Here is a 17,551-nt window from a genome sequence, read left to right on the forward strand (position 1 = left end):
TCGGGGCAGGAGCCACAAAAGTCCTGTACTTCGCGGAAGATGCCCGGCCAATAGAACCGCCGAATGATACGCTGCACCGTCTTTTCTGCCCCCAGGTGCCCGGCCCAGGGGTTAGCGTGGGCTAGCTCCATGAGGCGTTGTCGGTACCTTTTTGGCACCAGCAACTGCTCGACCCCTGAATCGCCCCCCTGCCCCCCGTCCACCCGGTACAACCGATCGTGTCGTACCTCAAAGTAGGGGCTGGTCGGCCTGTCGGCCTGGGGAGCGTCCTCGTCCTGCGGATCCCGGGCGGCACTCCATGCATGTCGGAGTGACGGATCTTCCCGCTGTTCCTGTATAAAGTCACCATCCACTAGCTCCAGTATTCGTGGTCCTTCTGCCTCGCCCTCTTGTGGGCCGGGGCGGGGGTCCCCAATCATACCCTCCTCTCTCTGGAGAGGCCCTCGTTCCCGCCATGCGTTCAGGGCCCGGCGGAAGCCCCGCCAATCCCGTCCAAGGAGCACGGGGTACACTAGCTTAGGGGCGACCACCACGTAGCACCACTCTTGGCGGTCCCCATCCGATATCTGGGCCCACGCAGTGGCGTATTGGTGGGAATCGCCGTGTACGCACTGCACCCAGACCGGCGGGCCCCGTGGTCCTCCCTCCGGGAGTAGATCGGCTCGTACAATCGTCTGGCTGCAGCCAGAGTCCACAAGGGCTACCACCGTCTTACCCCCTATCCCTACGGTCCTTAATATCTTACCTTGCCCGTCGCTGGCCTCAGGTTCGGCCCCCGCCAAGGCCTGGGCGTAGGAGCAGTCCATATAGGGGCAGTCCCGGATGAAGTGCCCCTCTTGGCCACAGCGGAAGCAGGTCCCGCGGGCCGGAGGTGGGGTGCCCGGCCTCTGACGCCGGGGGGGTTCAGGCCGGGGTTGCGGTGCCTCCCGTGGCCCCTCCTCGCCCCGCGCTGGCCTCGCTGCGGCGGCCCATCTCCGCGGCCCGTCCCTCTCTGGGCTCCTTCTCCTTTGGACTCCCCGTCCGATGTCGAGACGCGGTGAGGGGGTGGCTTTCCGCCCGCGGTCACGCCCGTCGGCCCGTTCGGCGGCCTCATAGTCTGTCATCAACTCCACGGCTTCCTGGAGGGTGGAGGGATGGTGTCTGCGGACCCATCGCTGTCCGCCGGCGGGGAGGATGTTGACGAATTGTTCCAGGACGACTTGTTCTGCCACCTGGGGCCCCGTGTGTTGCTCAGGCTCCAGCCAGCGCCATGCGGCCTCTCTTAGCTTCTGGGCCATGGCCCGGGGGCGAACCTCGGCGCTGTAGGGTTCACCCCGGAACTTCTGGCGGTGCGTCTCAGGCGTGATCCCCATTTGGTCGAGTATGGCCTCCTTCAATCGGTAGTAATGCAGGGCCTCGCGGTCACTTAAACCCCTATATGCTAACTGAGCCGGGCCCGTTAGGTATGGGGCCAGTAGTGTAGCCCAGTGGGATTCTGGCCACCGGGCTACCGTCGCCACCCTCTCAAAGGTGGCGAGGTATGCCTCAGGATCGTCAGCCGGCCCCATCTTAGTTAGCCGTATGGGCAGGCGTACCACCTCCCCCTCTCCTGCTGGCCCCTCCTCTTCGGGGCGCGCTGGACTCAGGGGGGTCACCATTGCCGGTGGATATCGTCTCATCCACTCTTCCTGTTGCGCCTTCATTTGCTCGGCTACCTCCCGGATCAGTTGTTTTTGCTGCTCTTGTTGCTGGGTGGTGAGCTGCTGGATTAAGGCTGACTGCTGCTGTTGGTTTTGCCTTTGGGTCTCCTTGACCCACTCCATGAATTGCGCCGGATCCATGGCGTGTCCCGGTGCAGTTCTCACTCCCCTTTTTCCGAAAAACACCACAAAACACCCCCCTGTTAGTGCTCCCTAAGCCTTCTCACACCCCCTTTCCTTTCCTAGGGGGGCTGGGTTCGTGAGTAGGTTTTTTTTTTTTTTTTTTTTTTTTTTATAATCGCCCCTTACATCCGGGGTAGGATCCCCACTATACCCACATTCTCCACCATCTGTGACGCCCCCACGCCGCCCCGCGGCGTTTGCCCAGAGGGCTCGCTATGGTCCTTGAGTCTCGAGCTCCCTCGGCTAGTCTTTTCCGCGCTTTCGTCTTCGGTTTCCCCCCCCGCAACAACGCAGGAGGGGAAGGGGGGCCCGGGCCCGCCCACTCTCACGGGCCCCAGCCCAGGGCCCTAAGGGTTCTGGTCCAAGTGACCCGAACCCGGCTGACGGGGTACGACCCCTTAACTCGCCAGCCCACCAGTCATCCCTGACTCTGCCCTGGGCTGCTTCCTTCCCCTCGTGCTCCCGAGCTCACCAATTCGCCGCAGTCAGGGGTACCCGCGAGCCTGGGGGTGGTCCGCTGCCTCGGCGTTGCTCCCCTGGCCGGTGTGGGGCTGTGCGGTGGGGTGCGGAGCCGCGCTGCGCTGCTCTGCGCCGCTCTCCACGGCGCTGTCCTCCGCCCGCGGTCTGCTGCCCCCTCTTCCCTTGGGGCCGCGGTCCCATTTTAAAGTTGGCGCCGGGGGCGCGGCCCCGGCGTCCTGCGCCGTCCCCGCCCTCCACGCCGGGGCGTCTGTCCGTTGCCAGGGCAACGGGGCCTAGGCTCCGGCGCGCCCGGATGACGTCCTCCGGCGCGTCGGAGGCCAACGCGTTCCTTGCCGCCGCCGAACACCGCGGGCAGCGGCGGGGGGCGCTCCGCCTTCCGCTGTACAGGGCGGCTGGTGCGGGGCTCTCCGCCGAGGGCGGGGCTGCCCCGTCACAGTCAAGCATCAAGGGGTGATATATTCCTCCTCGACTGGAGTCGACAACTGCTATATGCGTTTCCACCAATTCCCCTAATACACAGGGTCCTAGAGAAAGCGCTAATAGACAGAGCAACAGTAATTATAGTGGCATCATACTGGCTGCGCCAGACGTGTTTCTCTTACCTTCTCCATATGTCATCTCATCCTCCATATCACCTTCCCAATTGGCCCGATCTTCTCACACAAGAGCAGGGAAAACTATTTCATCCACAACCAGATCACCTTACCCTATCCACTTGGTTCCTGGCACCTACCAACGAGAAATATTAGGGGTGTCATGGCTCCTTCCCCACTCTGGCATGATAAATGCAGAAGTGGGGGCCAGCAAGTGTACCCCAAAGCCTTATCTACCAGGCTTTGGTATAAAACTTCCCCCAAGATCTTAAAAACCTAGATCTTGGGAATAAAACTTCCGCTGCCACCACCCAAATGTTGCTAAAGAAACCAGGGGAAAGATCATTTGGGAAATCTTACCCCTAAAACAAAAATCAGGGCACACCATTAACCACTGCCAGGTTAATAAAAGAAAAGAAAGAACTTTTATTATTACAACAATATTCTGGTTGCAAGTATAATGACTAGAGAGGAAGGTAACAAAATATACTCATGGAGAAACTCCATGGGCCTAGAACTTAGTTACAAAGAAAAGCCAAAACATCTTTTAAGCAGTGCCAGATCTCAGATCCCATACCCAATCCATAACACAATAAAACCTAACGAAACTACCTAAACTTTACCCTACTTACAGAAAATGAAGAATGATGTCTTGGAGAGAGAGAGAGAGAGACATGCTTGTCCCTCTCTGTAGCTGCAGAGAACTCTCTCAGCAAGACAAAAGGGAGAAAAGAGAGAAACCCAAATTCCTTTGTCCCAGTTTGAAAAATCCCACCTACATTCCTATTGGTCACTCCACCTGGCTAGGTGTAGTTAACCCCTTAATCCCCAGGCTGCTTGCTAACCCTCATAATCATGACAAGGGGCTTCAGCAGCGGTTGACCATGTACTCCTACATAGCAAGAAAACTTCGACCCAAAATACTAACCGGCATAAATGGAAACGGTTTACAGAGTGGTGTGCACACAAGGGTATCGACCCTCATAGTGTACCACTATACTCCATTCTGGAGTACGCTTTGCATCTCAAACATAGTGCACTTTCCTTACCATCGCTGAAGGTCCACTTAGCGGCCATTTCAGCCGTTAGACAACCGGTCGAGGGATATACAATTTTCTCTCATCCACTGACAAGATTTCTCAAAGGCCTAATCAACCTATTCCCCGAGCACAAAGAACCTCCAAATCCTTGGAATCTTGAATTGGTCCTAGATACGCTCATGCGGCCACCCTTCGAACCATTGTCCACATCTGATTCTAACTTTTTCACCATGAAGGTTGTGTTCCTGCTGGCAATCACATCTGCACGCAGGGTAGGGGAACTGGCAGCCTTGTCGGCATCATCTCCTTATATGATTTTTACACCACAGGCAGTCATTCTACGATCCTGACCATCCTTCCTGCCCAAGGTCAATTCCAGTTTTCACATAAATGAACCTATTGTTCTACCCATTTTCTATCCAAAACCACACACCTCTTCTCACCGTGCTAGTCTCCATTTGCTCGACGTTTGTAGAGCACTGGCGTTTTATATTGAAAGGACTCGGAGCATATGCAAAACAGATAATCTATTCATCTCTCTGGACGCCCGCACCAAAGGTCGCCTGTTGTCATCTCAGCGACTATCTAAGCTAATGGTCTCATGCATCTCCAAATGCTACCAAATGAGAAAGATCGCCCTATCCCATAGGGTCAGAGCCCTTCCACCAGGGCAGTAGCATCATCGACAACTTTTTTTAAGGGAGTTCCGATGAAGTACATTTGCCGGGCGGCAGCTTGGTCCTCTGAACTTATGTTCGCGAACCATTATGCTCTTTCCAGAGTCATCGCTTCTGACACAGCAGTAGCCAATGCCGTCCTTTCCTCGGCGGCATCACCCTGACTCTGACCCTCCTCCTTACGTCTGCTATTGCTTAGGAATCACCCACAGTGGAGCACCCACGGGGACACTACCAGAAGAAGAAGTTACTCACCTTGTGCAGTAACAATGGTTCTTCAAGGTGTGTGTCCCTGTAGGTGCTCCATGACCTGCCCTCCTCCCCTCTTTGGAGTCTCTTGTTTTTATCTTGCAGACCTCAACAGTCGGGAGGAACTGGCGGGGCCGGACCGCATGACTAGAAATGGCGCGAAAAGCCACAAGATGGCTGCCGCGTGTGCACGGTCTGGCAGACAGTTGAAACATCTCCAAACTGGCGCTGGGACAGGTCCAACACCCACGGGGGGACACACCTCGAAGAACCATCGTTACTGCACAAGGTGAGTAATTTCTTCTTCATGTACCTAATGGATGCCTGAGGTTTGCACCATTCTTGTCGTTTGTCTTCCTCACCTTTTACAGACACACAAGCCTCTTCTTTGCCTAGCAGGACAATGTGTGGCCCTCCCTGTCTCCAGAGACTCAGTGCTATGCCTTGACACTCTTACTTGGCACTGACTCAGAGACGGAGGATATGGGTGTGGCAAAGATCATCACAGGTCCCTCACATGGCAGAGCAGTGATCTCAAAGCCATCAGGCCAAGCAGATATATTTTTAACCATAGAAGTCTTGGATATTTAGGTCATTTTGGGAGGGGCTTTAGCTATTGCAGCTGTTATTACTGTATTGATATTTTATCATTCTAATCCTTTTGAATCATTCTCTGACCAACAGAAGTGAAATGAATGCTCGATTTGAAGGTATAGAGAAACGCCTACATTTTTTGGAAGAAAACCGCAGGTAAATGGGAAGTGAAAATATTGTGATTCCTTCTGAAATATTTACCATACCAAAGAAGTCTTTGAAAACATCCAAGCATGTTTTTCTTCTTACCAAGTTTATAGAGTGCTTGTGGGTATTGATACCAAAATATCATCCTGCTTATTGATTTGACTAGCTTTATTTCTCCTGCTTGGTATCTCTCTCTGTAGACCAGTCCAGAGGCTGCCCACACCTTCAAATCTGACAGTGTGATGGAATATCACAGGCTTTTGCTGGGTGACTTCCATCTTGAAATCATGTCAGGTTGTGAAGCAATGTGTTGACATTTAGTTCTATTCCAAATGGTTTTCTGAATAGTTAATACCCCCTTTCACATCAGTGGGACAGAGGATAACCCCACTCCCCATCCTGATATCGAAAGGGCAGGTGGTATATTGATATTTGGCAGGGACTGCTCCTAGGGGGAAGGGAGAGCCTTGCATTACTTAGCAGTGATCTCTTAACAGCCATGTAAGGGTGGCAATGACAAGCTCCTACAGGGAAGGGTGGCAGCTGAGATTCTGGTGAGGGTGGAAAGGAGTGAACTGTGGGGAAAAGAACAGAGGTGGTACTCTGGAGACACTGTTCACAATCATCAAATCCCAAAATGACTCCCCCCTAAAAGAGTAGTGATGAACAAATTTCTAACAGCTAGGTTCCAATAAACAAGCAGAGGTAAGTCTCAGAGGAGTAGCTGAGTTAGTCTGTAACTTAAAAAGACTTAAAAAAAAAAAGTGGTCCTGTAGCACCTTAGAAACTAACAAAAATATAGATAGGATCATGAGCTTTCGTGGACACAACCCACTCCGTCTGATGAGACATCTTCTCATCTGAAGAAGTGGGTTTTGTCTATGAAAGCTCATGATACTATATGTATATTTTTTTAGTCTCTAAGGCATTGTTTCCCAAATGGGTGCTCCACAGAAACCTGAGGTTCCGCAAAAAAATTCTGCTCCCCCGCCCCCTGCAGAGCCCATAGGCAGCTCCAATTGCGGCTTTGCCAGTAAGGACGGGTTTCTGGGGGTGACTGGCTTTGGCTGCTCCACCACCCACTGCAACTTCCCCACCCCCGCACACGGCGCAGCCCCTCCTCACCCTGCAAGACTGCCCTGTCCCGGTGCCTTGCAGCCGCCTCATTGTGTGCAGGTGGCAGCTTTTACAGTGGCGGCAGCTGCTGCTGCTGGGAGGGGGAGGGATGGCCAGAGCTGAGGAGCCGCTTTCTGACTTCGGCATTTTTAAACTGCTGCCTGCATGGAACCCGGCTCGGGCTCTCCTGCCCCCCCTCGGGGCGTGCTCAGGCTCGCTGCCCCCCATGTGCTGTTGCTCTCTCTCCCCTGTGCCCCTCCCCAGCCTGCTGTCGAAGTGGCAGAGTTTGATCTGGCAGGGAAGGTCGGGGTTTCTACACCCTTCCCAGCCCTCCACCCTGCCAGCAGGAAACATGGCCTGGTGCTGCAGCTGTGCAGGGTTCCCCGCTGCATGGGGGGGAAGGGATGGGACTGAGCTCCCTCCCTTCTCCCTTCCTCCTCCCCCCCCCCCCCCCCCCCCGAACCAGAGCATGCTGCCTGGAGGCTTTCCCTGCTGCAGCAGAGTTCCAAGCCAGGTAAGCGTCCCCCTTCATGCCCAGACCCCACATCCATATCCCCCACATTCCCTCCCCCCCCCCCCACCAAGAGCCTGCATTCCCAGCTTGCTCTGACACCCTGCTCCAAGTCCCCTCTTGTACCCTCCCTTCTGGCCTGACACCCTGCCCCAAGATCCCCTCCTATACACTCCCTCCTGGCCAGACACTCTGCTCCAAGCTTTCTCCTGTACTCGTCCTCCTGGCCAGGACATTGCAGATCATCTTTGTGATTCATACACAAACATCATGAAGTATTTTCCAACCATAAATAACAACAACAACTAGATTTGAAATCCGTTAAGTATAACAGGAAAGCCAGTCAGTTTTTCTATGCAAGATTATGAAAACCTAATCGAAATCACTTCAGATGGCCAATTAATACAGAAATGTAAAGAAGTTTCTCTGATTACATTTTGGGGCGGCTTATGTCAAGAATATTCAGCTTTATCAAGACGTGCAATTCGTCAGTTGTTAACCTTCACCAGCACATACTTGTGTGAAACTGGGTTCTCAAATGATGCAGCAACAAAAACAAAATACAGAAATTGACTGAATGCAGCGCCAGATACGTAAATCCAACTTTTTAGTATTAAACAAAATATAAAAAGGATTTGCCAAGAAAAGAAGAAAAACCACTCTTCACATTGAAAACTGCCAATATACTTTATATTCATTTTTGAGCTTTATTTTTATGTACACATTAAATGTGATTTTTGTTTTTAAATATGTGCAATTAAACTAAATGTTGATCTCATTACCTTATTTAGCATTTGTTCGTTATTATTATCCTTACTTATTTGTGGTCTACTTTTTTAGCTCCATATACCAGACTGTCTTCTGGGGAGGGGGTGGAGGGGTCGTGTTGTAGTGCTCAGGTCCGGCAGCTTTTTTTTTTTTTTTTGGCTCGACAAATTTTCCTTAGGGGTTCCTCGAAATTCTTCTGAATTTAAAAGGGTTCCGTGGCCAAATAAAATTGGGAAACACTACTCTAAAGTGCTACAGGACCACTCTTTTCTTTAGTTTTTTTTAAGCAGAAGTAAGGATTTTCTTTGGTCTTCTCTGAGCCCCACATAAGTGGGCTGGAAATTGGATCAGAACAGGATATAGTGAGATTTCTTGCAACTTCTGTGTCTGGTCAGGATGATATGATAATAAAAGCACTATCTTTCTCCATGGCATTTTAAAGCTTCCAAACACAGCTAGAAAAAGGAAACGCAGAAGCAGCCAGGATAAGGGGAGGGCACTGGAAATAACTAATCAATCTTTTTCAAACCCAAAAAGATTTTGTCAAACTCAAGACTTGGTTGATGTAGGACAAAGGTTCAGGTTGTTACTAGACAGTGACCCATCATACAGAGATTGGCGCTAGATCCAAAAGTCCCCCCAAATTTAGATGTTTGGAAAGGGACATCAAAAGTGATGAATTAAACTTTTGTGGGGCGCAGGGAGACCAGAGTAAGTGTGGGTCCCCCCACCCATTCCTTCTGCAGCCCTTCTGCTCAGGAAATGGGGGGGGTTCCCCTGCTTCCTCTAGCAGAAGCATTGGGTAGGTGGAGCAGGTTGGGGCACAGGAGCACCTATTTTTCTGAGGCTCCCACTTGTCTGGGAGGTCTCCCCCTCAAGTTTCATATGGGAGGTTTCTTGCTCCCAGAAGAAGCTCTTAACTGCGGCATAGCATTAGTGTGGAATGTGAATTCTGCAGAAGAGGTGTTACTCCCAGTTTGTGCCTCTGGAGCAGTGAGTTAGTATTTTGTTTCCTCAGGACAAGGTGCTCAAGGTAAGAAAGGGCTGGTGATTAAATTAAGGATCTGGAAGTCATTAATGAGCCTGTAAAACAGGAATCCCTCTGCAGGGAGTGGAGGGTGTTGGAGAGAATACAGGGGACTCAGAAGAAACACATGGAAGCCTTCACCAAGTTTGCATTCAGGGTATGTCTACACTACACAGTGTTTTCCAACACAGCCTTGTCGCTAAAGATCAGCTTGTGTGAACGCTGTTTGTTGGCACTTTTGCTGACAAAATATCCCCCCACAAGGAGGGTTCATTTTGTTGGCAGGAGAGCTGTTAAGGGTGGGGCATGGGCTGAACTAAAACACTTGGTGGGCAGGATCCAGCCCATGGGCCGGATTTTGCTTACTGTTGGTCTACGCTGACCAGTGGTGCAAGTAAACAAAAGTTCTTATTGGTATGGGAGGGGGAGGGCACCGAGCTAAGAGGGAGGGGCATAGCACCCTCCCACCCCCCCCATGACTCCCAAATGATTCTGCCCCTCCAATCGGGAGGGTAATGGAGAAAGGAGCAGAACGCCCACAGCTCTTCTGGTTGCCGTTGCGCCCCAGCCCTATACACAGAGACGTGGCAACCAGTGTGGGGATGGCAGACAAGAAGTCTTTCCAGCACACCGTACCAGCCAAAATAACTTGCTGGTAGGAGTACAGCGCACCGTACCAGACCTGACAGGCCCACTTGCACCACTGACTCTGATGCTTTATCGCTTTAACTTTTCCACACCAAGTTTTATGTCTCTCATTGAGGTGGGTGGTTTTATTTTGTCAGCAAAACATCAAAGTTTGCCACCAATAGTTGCTTTGCAGCATGTTCATTGCCTCTGTTATGTCAACAAAAGGCAGCTTTTGCCAACAAAACTTTGTAGTGTAGACAAGGCCTTAGGTGCAGAGAGACTCAAGGTCAAATTTTCAAAGGCATTTAGGTACCTAGTGAGAATTTGAAAAGAGCCTAGAAGTCTAGATGCTTTGTAAACACTACTAGATGTCTAGCTGCATCTTTGGGTGCCTAAAATCCTTGGAAACTCTGTCCCTCAGGCACTGGCCTGAGGTCATACAGGAAGGCCATGGGGGGAGTAGAACCCAGGTCTCCCCAGGGCTAATTCCCTGTCATCTGGACCAGCCTGTCTCTCTGCTGCAGCCCGCAAAAAAGAAGACACTGATAGAAGGGAGCAGAACCAAGGCAGATATGGTTGTGACTACTTTCTTCCACTATTTGATCTGAGGAAGTGGGTCTGGCCCACGAAAGCTCATCATCTAATAAACCATCTTGTTAGTCTTTAAAGTGCTACATTGTCCTGCATTTTGCTTCAACTACCCCAGACTAACACGGCTACATTTCTATCACAGTTCTCTGAGGGGTGTGTCTAGACTACACAGTTTTTTCGAAAAAAGTTGCCTTTTTTCGAAAAAACTTCACCCACGTCTAGACTGCTGCCGTGTTCTTTCGAAAGTAAATCGAAAGAATGTGGTGGTTTTGTCGACAGCAGTAAACCTAATTTTATGACGAATAACACCTTTTTTTTGAAAGTGCTCTTTCAAAAAAAGGCGTTACTGAATGCAAATTGTGCTTTTTCGAACAAGCGCTTCTAGACTCTTTCAAAAAAGTGGCTCGCTTTTTTAAAAAATTTGCTTGTAGTCTAGATGCTGTCTTTTGAAAGAGGTTTGTAGTCTAGACATACCCTGAGTCTCTAGCAAATGGTCCCATTTGGGAAGGATGTCATGGTTAACAGCTTGAGAAGCAGCACAGAGGTCAGGAAGGATGAAGAAAGAGAACAAGAGTCAGATGAGAGGAGATCACCTCATTCCCAACAGGTGGTAGGCTCTGCACCAGGCTGGGTTTACAGCAGTGATTCTCAAACTGTGACAATGCTGCCTTCCAGGTGGTCTGCGGCTCCAGCTCAGGCCCCCTTCCTCTCTGACTCCCTTCCTCTCCCTGCAGCAGGAAGCCTGTTCTAGCACTGCAGCCTCATGCCCTCCTACCCCATATGAGATGGGAGTGCCAGCACTGGCTTCCTGCTGGCAGAGGGGTGGGGAGCCCCAAGCCTCTCCATCGGATCCAGCTTGCAGACAAGAAACGGAGCTAGAAGCAGCTCTGTGAGCTGCTGCTCCCCTCCCCCACCTGGGGAAACAGCAGCACATGGACACACTGCCTGGAGGCTTTCCCTGCTGCTCCCATTGGCTGGTTTTGCAGCCAATGGGAGGCTGTGCCTGAGACATGGTGCTGGGAGCAGTGTGGGGCGTGAAGACAGGTAAGTGCTTCCCTGCCCCCTCATGCACTCCCAGCAGAAGTCCCATTAAATAAAGTCTGAGTGTACGATGTTTCATTTATGCTTTTATTAATCGTCATGTCAATTATCAGTAATAGTAAGTTGTATACTTTCATTCATGCAAATGGGTATTCTTATATACTGGCTCTTTGTTGACCACTTGTTCTGAATTTTGATGTACAGGTGGTCCCCAAGTTACGAACGCATCAACTTATGACTGTTCATACTTACAACCAACCTCCCATTAAGCGCATTACAGCCGGTCACCGAGTTACCAACAGCGCGATCACATTTAAATGTATGGGGTCCGACTTATGAACAGATTGAGTTACGACCAAGTGTTTGGTACGTAACTCGTTCATAAATCGGGGACTATCTGTAGTTTGAATTTTTTGGTTTGAAAAGGTTGCCAACTCCTGATTTAGAAAATTTTGTTTTGTCATTTTTGTTCTGAGTTAGGGAAAAGGAAGGAAGGAGAAAATATCATGAGTATCAGGTGTGTTTATGCCTCAAATTCAGCTTTATCCAGGCCAATTTCAGAACAAAGAACAGAAATTGCACCCACCTACTCCATAAAATAGACTAATATTGTCACGATTTGAATTATTCACTGAGCACCATATGTGTGCTCAGCACTGTTCAGATTATGCCAGAAAACATAGTTCCTGAACTTAAATGTATAATATATGCTGGATAAGATGACTCATATAGTTGAGTATGAAGTATATAGTTTTGAGTACACGTTAATGTTTATGAGTGGAGGTGCTGATGGCAATAGATGTTTTACTTGATTAAAGACTATAAGATCTGACCCTACAACTTTCTTTCAAGAGGAAGAGCTGCCCAGAGTTCCCGTGCCTGTTTGTGTTCCTTTTCTGCCTACAGTGGCCCTGAAATACCTAAAAAATGTCCATTTTCTTCTCAATTTTAAAATTTGGAATTCTCCTGGTGTTTGGTTTCAAATATTCTCCAGTGAGAACTGCAACACAATCACTGTAGTGTTGTGTTTAATAGCCTTTGGGAAAGTAGTAAAAGCAGTGGTGCCAACTCTCATTTTGTCATGAGTCTCATATGAATTATTATTTTCCTTAAAGCTCCTGGAGTCAAGCAGACATGTGATGATTTCAGCCTTCATTCTTAAAGAAAAATCAAGTGTCTAGCCTTTGTTGCTGTGGAGTAAGCTTCAAAATGTGACCCCAGTGCACCTTAAAGGTTCAAAAAAAGGAAGGCCAATAAAAAGAACACCAAATCTATAATTTTTACATAATCTCATGATTTTAAAGCCAATCTGGTGATTATTTTTGTCAGCCTGATTCATAACTTTTAAACTTTTGTGGTTTAAAATGCTGTCAGTGATGTGAAAGTGTCAGTTTCTAGTCTGTTTTTTGTAGTAGGATAACATTTGGAGAGCCCCAGGCAGGTTCAGTATAAACTCTTCCAAACAAGGCCAGATTAACCTTTTTTGAGTCTAGCAAGAAAAATATTTGTGGGCCCCCAAGTAGCTGTTATTGGCCTCTTCCGGGTGTGGGCCTGGTGTGACAGAGCTATAGTACAGAATTTTCAGACATTTTTCAGTTTGATCCCAAGCCTCTGCATGACTATGTGAACTGCCATACACAGCTTCCTCACCCCTCAGGTTTTCTCATTGAGTTGCACACGCATGTGGGTTTACCAGTGTCCACAGCAAGCAGAAATGTCATAGTGATCAGGAGAAACTCCCCACAGATTTATCTCCTTCCTCATTCAGACATTCTGTAGCCATGTCTTGGTCCACCCTGTTTCACCAGGCACAGTATGTGATTCTGGTCTTAGCTCAGTAAAGTTCTACAGTCAACAGCTACCTGATCAATTCTGACAAATCCCTCCTCTAGCACCCAGTCTGCTCAAAGTCAGTATTGGTCCCTGGGAACCTAAAGTTACCAGCTTTTCTCCCTCTGCTTCCATCTACATGTTAGCCTACTACCTGGTCACCACCTCCTCTCCCCATGCCTGATTCCCTTCTGCTTTGGACATGCTCCCCAGCAGCAGAGCTATTGTCCTCCTGCAAGCCTGACCGGCTTCCTCTTTCCCTGCTCCCCTTGACATTCCTTTCCTACTAGTCACCTCTCCACCTTTTTTATCTGCTCCTAGCTTAATGGCCCCAGTCACAGAGCCTCTTGTGGCTTCTCTGGCTACAACCATGGGGCCAATTGCCAGAGGCAGCTCTAGATAATGGCAGCTACCAGCCTTGTAGGGAGTGGCAATTCCAAGGCTGAACATGCTTTGAGCCTGGCAACAGCAGCAGTAGGGACCCTAAATCCTCAGCGTTAACCCTAGGCAGCTACAGACTCACAATTATGTGCTTCCCTCCTCTAGACCAAGGCTTTAAATTCCTGAGATGCCCATCACCTGCAGCAGAGGCCACCAGGTCCCCAACATCCCTCAGCTAGCACATAATCATGCAGAGTGGTGATTCTTCCTCAAGAGATGTCCCCGTGGGTGCTTCACATTAGGCTGGTGCACCACCACCAAGCCTCAGAGCAGAGATTTCATAGCACTGTCCCTGGGGCTGCACAGGTGTGCACCAGCAGTCATGTGCCGTTAGGCCGCAGGCATCGCGCATGCGAGAGCCCCCCACCACTACTCCTCAGTTCCTTCTCTACCTCCTCCACCTGCAAATGGACTCAGCAGTGCTCCCTCGGTTCTTTGTGTCTTCAGGATTATACTTCTTAAAACCAGTTAAATTCATTATAGTAGTTAATTAGTTAGAGAGTTTTAAATAGTTAATTGCTTTGTTAGTTAAAAAAAATCTTAATTAGTATAAGGGTTTTCTTTTTCTTTCTCCCAATTAATCCCTCCCTGCAGTCTCTGACTGCTTTCATAGGCATGCCTGGATCACCTGGGTTTAAGCACTGCACCTCATGTAAAGAGCATATTCCACTTTCGGATGGTCACTCACAATGCGTCTGCTGCCTCGGAGAGCAGTATGTCTCTCGGAAATGCCCTCACTGCACAAAGCTAAAATCGCAGGCGAGGAAAGACAGAGACCTCCATCTCAAGTTATTTTTATTAGAAAACCCGCTTAGACCAGCCTCTTACCTGGGACAACAGCCTAAGGAACTCAAGCAGCGGGGATCTAAAAAGCCCGCTAAAAGCAAGCCTCCTCAGCACCTCAAGGGGTTATGGCATCGAAGTGGTCATCCCTCTCATGGCCAGTGCTGAGAGCAGCACCAGCACCGTGCCTCAGCACGAATGACACTGCTGGCATCTCTGGAGCCCCCCCGCGGAGATGAACAGTGCACATGCACTAAATCGCATTCTGAGGTGACAGACTTCAAGTTGCCTGCCTCATTGGCTGCAACACCATCCGGCAATGATACGATCTTGCTGACACAGCACGAGAGCGTGGCACTGAATACACTCACAGACACCTCAGCTTCTGTGTCAGAGGTGCCTGATGCAGCACAACCGCCCTTGGCACCAAGGCATGATTCAGTGCCTCAGCCTCCGTGCTTCCCACTATGGCACTGACAACACCTGTTGGGCACTACACTCAACACAGAAACTTACTAGCCTCATCCACTTTTAACTCACCATTTTTACAACCTGAGTGCTCTCCTCCTAAGTTAACATCAAAGAGATCACTCTCTCAGGAAAGATTTTTCATCTGAATCTGGTGATGACTTCTCTAGGGGTTTTTCACCAGAGAATTCTCCTTACACAGGTCAGAGTATTTGGTCTCCCAGATTTGGGAATATGCCTCTGTATTATGGCAATCCCTGGGTACCTCCACCTGAGCCTTACCCTTACTGGCAATACTGGGATAAATGGCAATATTAACAGAAACACCAGTATGGCTGGAAACAACACAGAGTTCAATACTCGCCCTCCAAACAAATAGAGGAAGGGCACCCACTCACACAGGAAGCTGCAACCCCTCCTGACCCAAAGGACCCGTCTCTAGTGGAGGGAGGTATCTCTGGCCCCAGCTTCAACGACTTCAGACAATGCTGCACATTTCCATTACCTTTTTAAACCTGTAACTGCTGAATTAAATATTCCTCTCCAAGAGGTTGTAGAAAATCAGCATGAACTAACAGACATACTGCACTCAGTAATACCATCAAAGATAGCATTGCCAATTAATCCAGCAATAATGGAACCAGCAAGGATGCTGTGACAAACCCCAGTGTCAATCTCTTCTATGGCTAAGGGAACTGTTAAGAAATATTATGTGCCACCCAAGGATTCAGAATTTTTCTTTTCCTCACCCAGCACCTAATTCTCTCATGGTGGAAGCTGCACAACAAAAATCCAAGCAGCAACAATACCGCTCTACTCCATCAGACTGCCATAACAAAAGGTTTGATGCATTCAGTCACAAAATATGTACGTCCTCTACGTTACAACTTTTGCATTTCGAATTACTCAGCTTTATTGAGTAAATACGAGTACAGGAATTACACCAAACTCAATGACTTTGTTGCAGACATTCTTGAGGCTAAGAGGCAACACTATAAACACTGATGTCCGAGGGTCACATGATTTCAAGAACAGCATTACAGGCCCCCTTAGTCGCTGCTGACTCGGCTGCACATTCTATAGCAATGTCGGTAGTAATGAGAAGGGCATCATGATTTAGTTCCACTCCATTCCCCAGAGACATTCAATCTACAGTAGAAGATCTGCCTTTCCACGTCCAGAAGTTGTTTGCAGCTCACACCAGCGAAATTCTCCACTCCATGAAAGACTCCAGAGTGACACTTCGGTCTTTGGGGATCCACAACCAACCACCTAGAAGAAGGCAATATAGGTATCAGCCCTATTCGAGACCTTGATACCCTCCATATGCACAAAACAACAATAGATAAGACCAGCAGCAACAGAACGGAGGCAGAAACCAATGATGTCGCCCTTCCTCTACCAATTCCCAACAGCCACAGCAGTCCAGCAAGCAAATTTGATCATCAGGTTGAGGGTCTGGAGAACCTTTCACTTATTCCAACACCGTCGACGCAAGCAAATCTCTTCCATCACTGATTGTTACCCTTCTTCAACAACTGGCAATGTATAACCTCTGATAGATAATTGAAAAAGGCTACCTTATTCCCTTTGTGTCCATACCCCCTCTCCAGCCCCCTTCCCCATTCCTTTTCAGGGACAACTCTCACAAGATGTTCCTTCAACGAGAAGTAGAGCACCTCTTACACATTGGGGCGATTGAACCAGTTCCCACACGATTTAGGGGCAAGGGATTCTACTCCCATTACTTCTTGACCAAAAAAAGATCGGGGGTTGGAGACCCATTCTGGACCTTCAAGCTCTCAATAAATTCATTCAGAAAGAAAAATTCAAGATGGTAACGCTTGCTACCATATTATCCACGTTGGAAAGGGATGACTGGTTCTTATCCCTTGGCTTGCAAGATGCATACTTTCACATTGCCATCCACCCTGCTCACAGGCGTTTTCTTCGTTTCATTGTGGATTCTCAACACTACCAATACAAAGTGCTTCCATTCAGACTCTCTGTGGCCCAGAGGGTCTTCTCAAAGGTGCTGGTGGTTGCCACAGTGTACCTGAGGAAACCAAGTGTTATATTTCCTTACGTAGATGACTGCCTCCTCAAGTCTCACTCACACAACGATTCCTGCTGTTCTCTGTTGGTCCCAACATACCTATTCTGACACCTGGGCCTTCAGGTGAACGAAACCAAATTGATGCTTTCTCCTACACAAAAGATAGGAGCATGCCTTGATTCAACAATGATCACTGCATCCTTATCTACAGAACGGTTTCAAAAAATTGTGGCCTCGGTAAATACGTTATGGTCCAGTCCCCACACATCAAGAGCTTTCTGCTCTTGGGGCACATGGCAACATGCAGCTTGGTAGTCGGCAATGCCTGTCTGCACATGAGATGTTTACAGAGCTGGCTGGGACAGGCGTACAAACCCAGAGTCCATCTGCTATCCAAATCTCTAGGCCAGGGATAGTAAAGGAAACCTTATGCTAGTGGCTGAGCCCACGGAACCTGTGTTCTGGAGTCTCTTTCCACCCACCAGAACTATCTGTCTCCATGACGACAGATACTTCTCGTACAGGATGGGGTGCCCATTTACGACATCAGACCTGCCAGGGCTTGTGGTCCAGCACTGACAAGAACTTGCACATAAATGTCCTAGAACTGCAGGCAGTCAGGAATGCATGCATCAAACTCCTCCCAT

The 17,551-nt window shown here is 49.2% G+C and overlaps 2 protein-coding genes across 5 annotated transcripts in view; one reads left to right on the top strand and one right to left on the bottom strand.

The window, feature by feature from the left end:
* The window catches only part of LOC102445507 (uncharacterized), a 65,800-nt gene that overhangs the window by 23,959 nt on the left and 24,290 nt on the right, over window positions 1–17,551 (top strand). For 3 of the 4 annotated variants that reach the window (XM_075935448.2, XM_075935435.2, XM_075935426.2), the window contains one exon: window positions 5,586–5,651. In XM_075935448.2, coding sequence (XP_075791563.2) covers window positions 5,586–5,651 — 66 coding nt within the window. Of the gene's footprint in view, window positions 1–2,783; window positions 5,191–5,585; window positions 5,652–17,551 lie in introns of all 4 variants that reach the window. The other variant, XM_089780806.1, reaches the window with a different exon arrangement.
* Window positions 85–1,596, bottom strand: LOC149525602 (uncharacterized). The gene is made up of 2 exons (XM_089780813.1): window positions 746–1,596; window positions 85–332 (listed from the first exon to the last, which is right to left on the bottom strand). Exons 1-2 carry the CDS (start codon window positions 1,545–1,547, stop codon window positions 229–231), a joined length of 906 nt encoding a protein of 301 aa, XP_089636939.1. The 5' UTR covers window positions 1,548–1,596; the 3' UTR covers window positions 85–228.

This window comes from Pelodiscus sinensis, chromosome 1 (assembly GCF_052426305.1).
Source record: "Pelodiscus sinensis isolate ZL-2025 chromosome 1, ASM5242630v1, whole genome shotgun sequence".
NCBI lineage: Eukaryota > Metazoa > Chordata > Testudines > Trionychidae > Pelodiscus > Pelodiscus sinensis.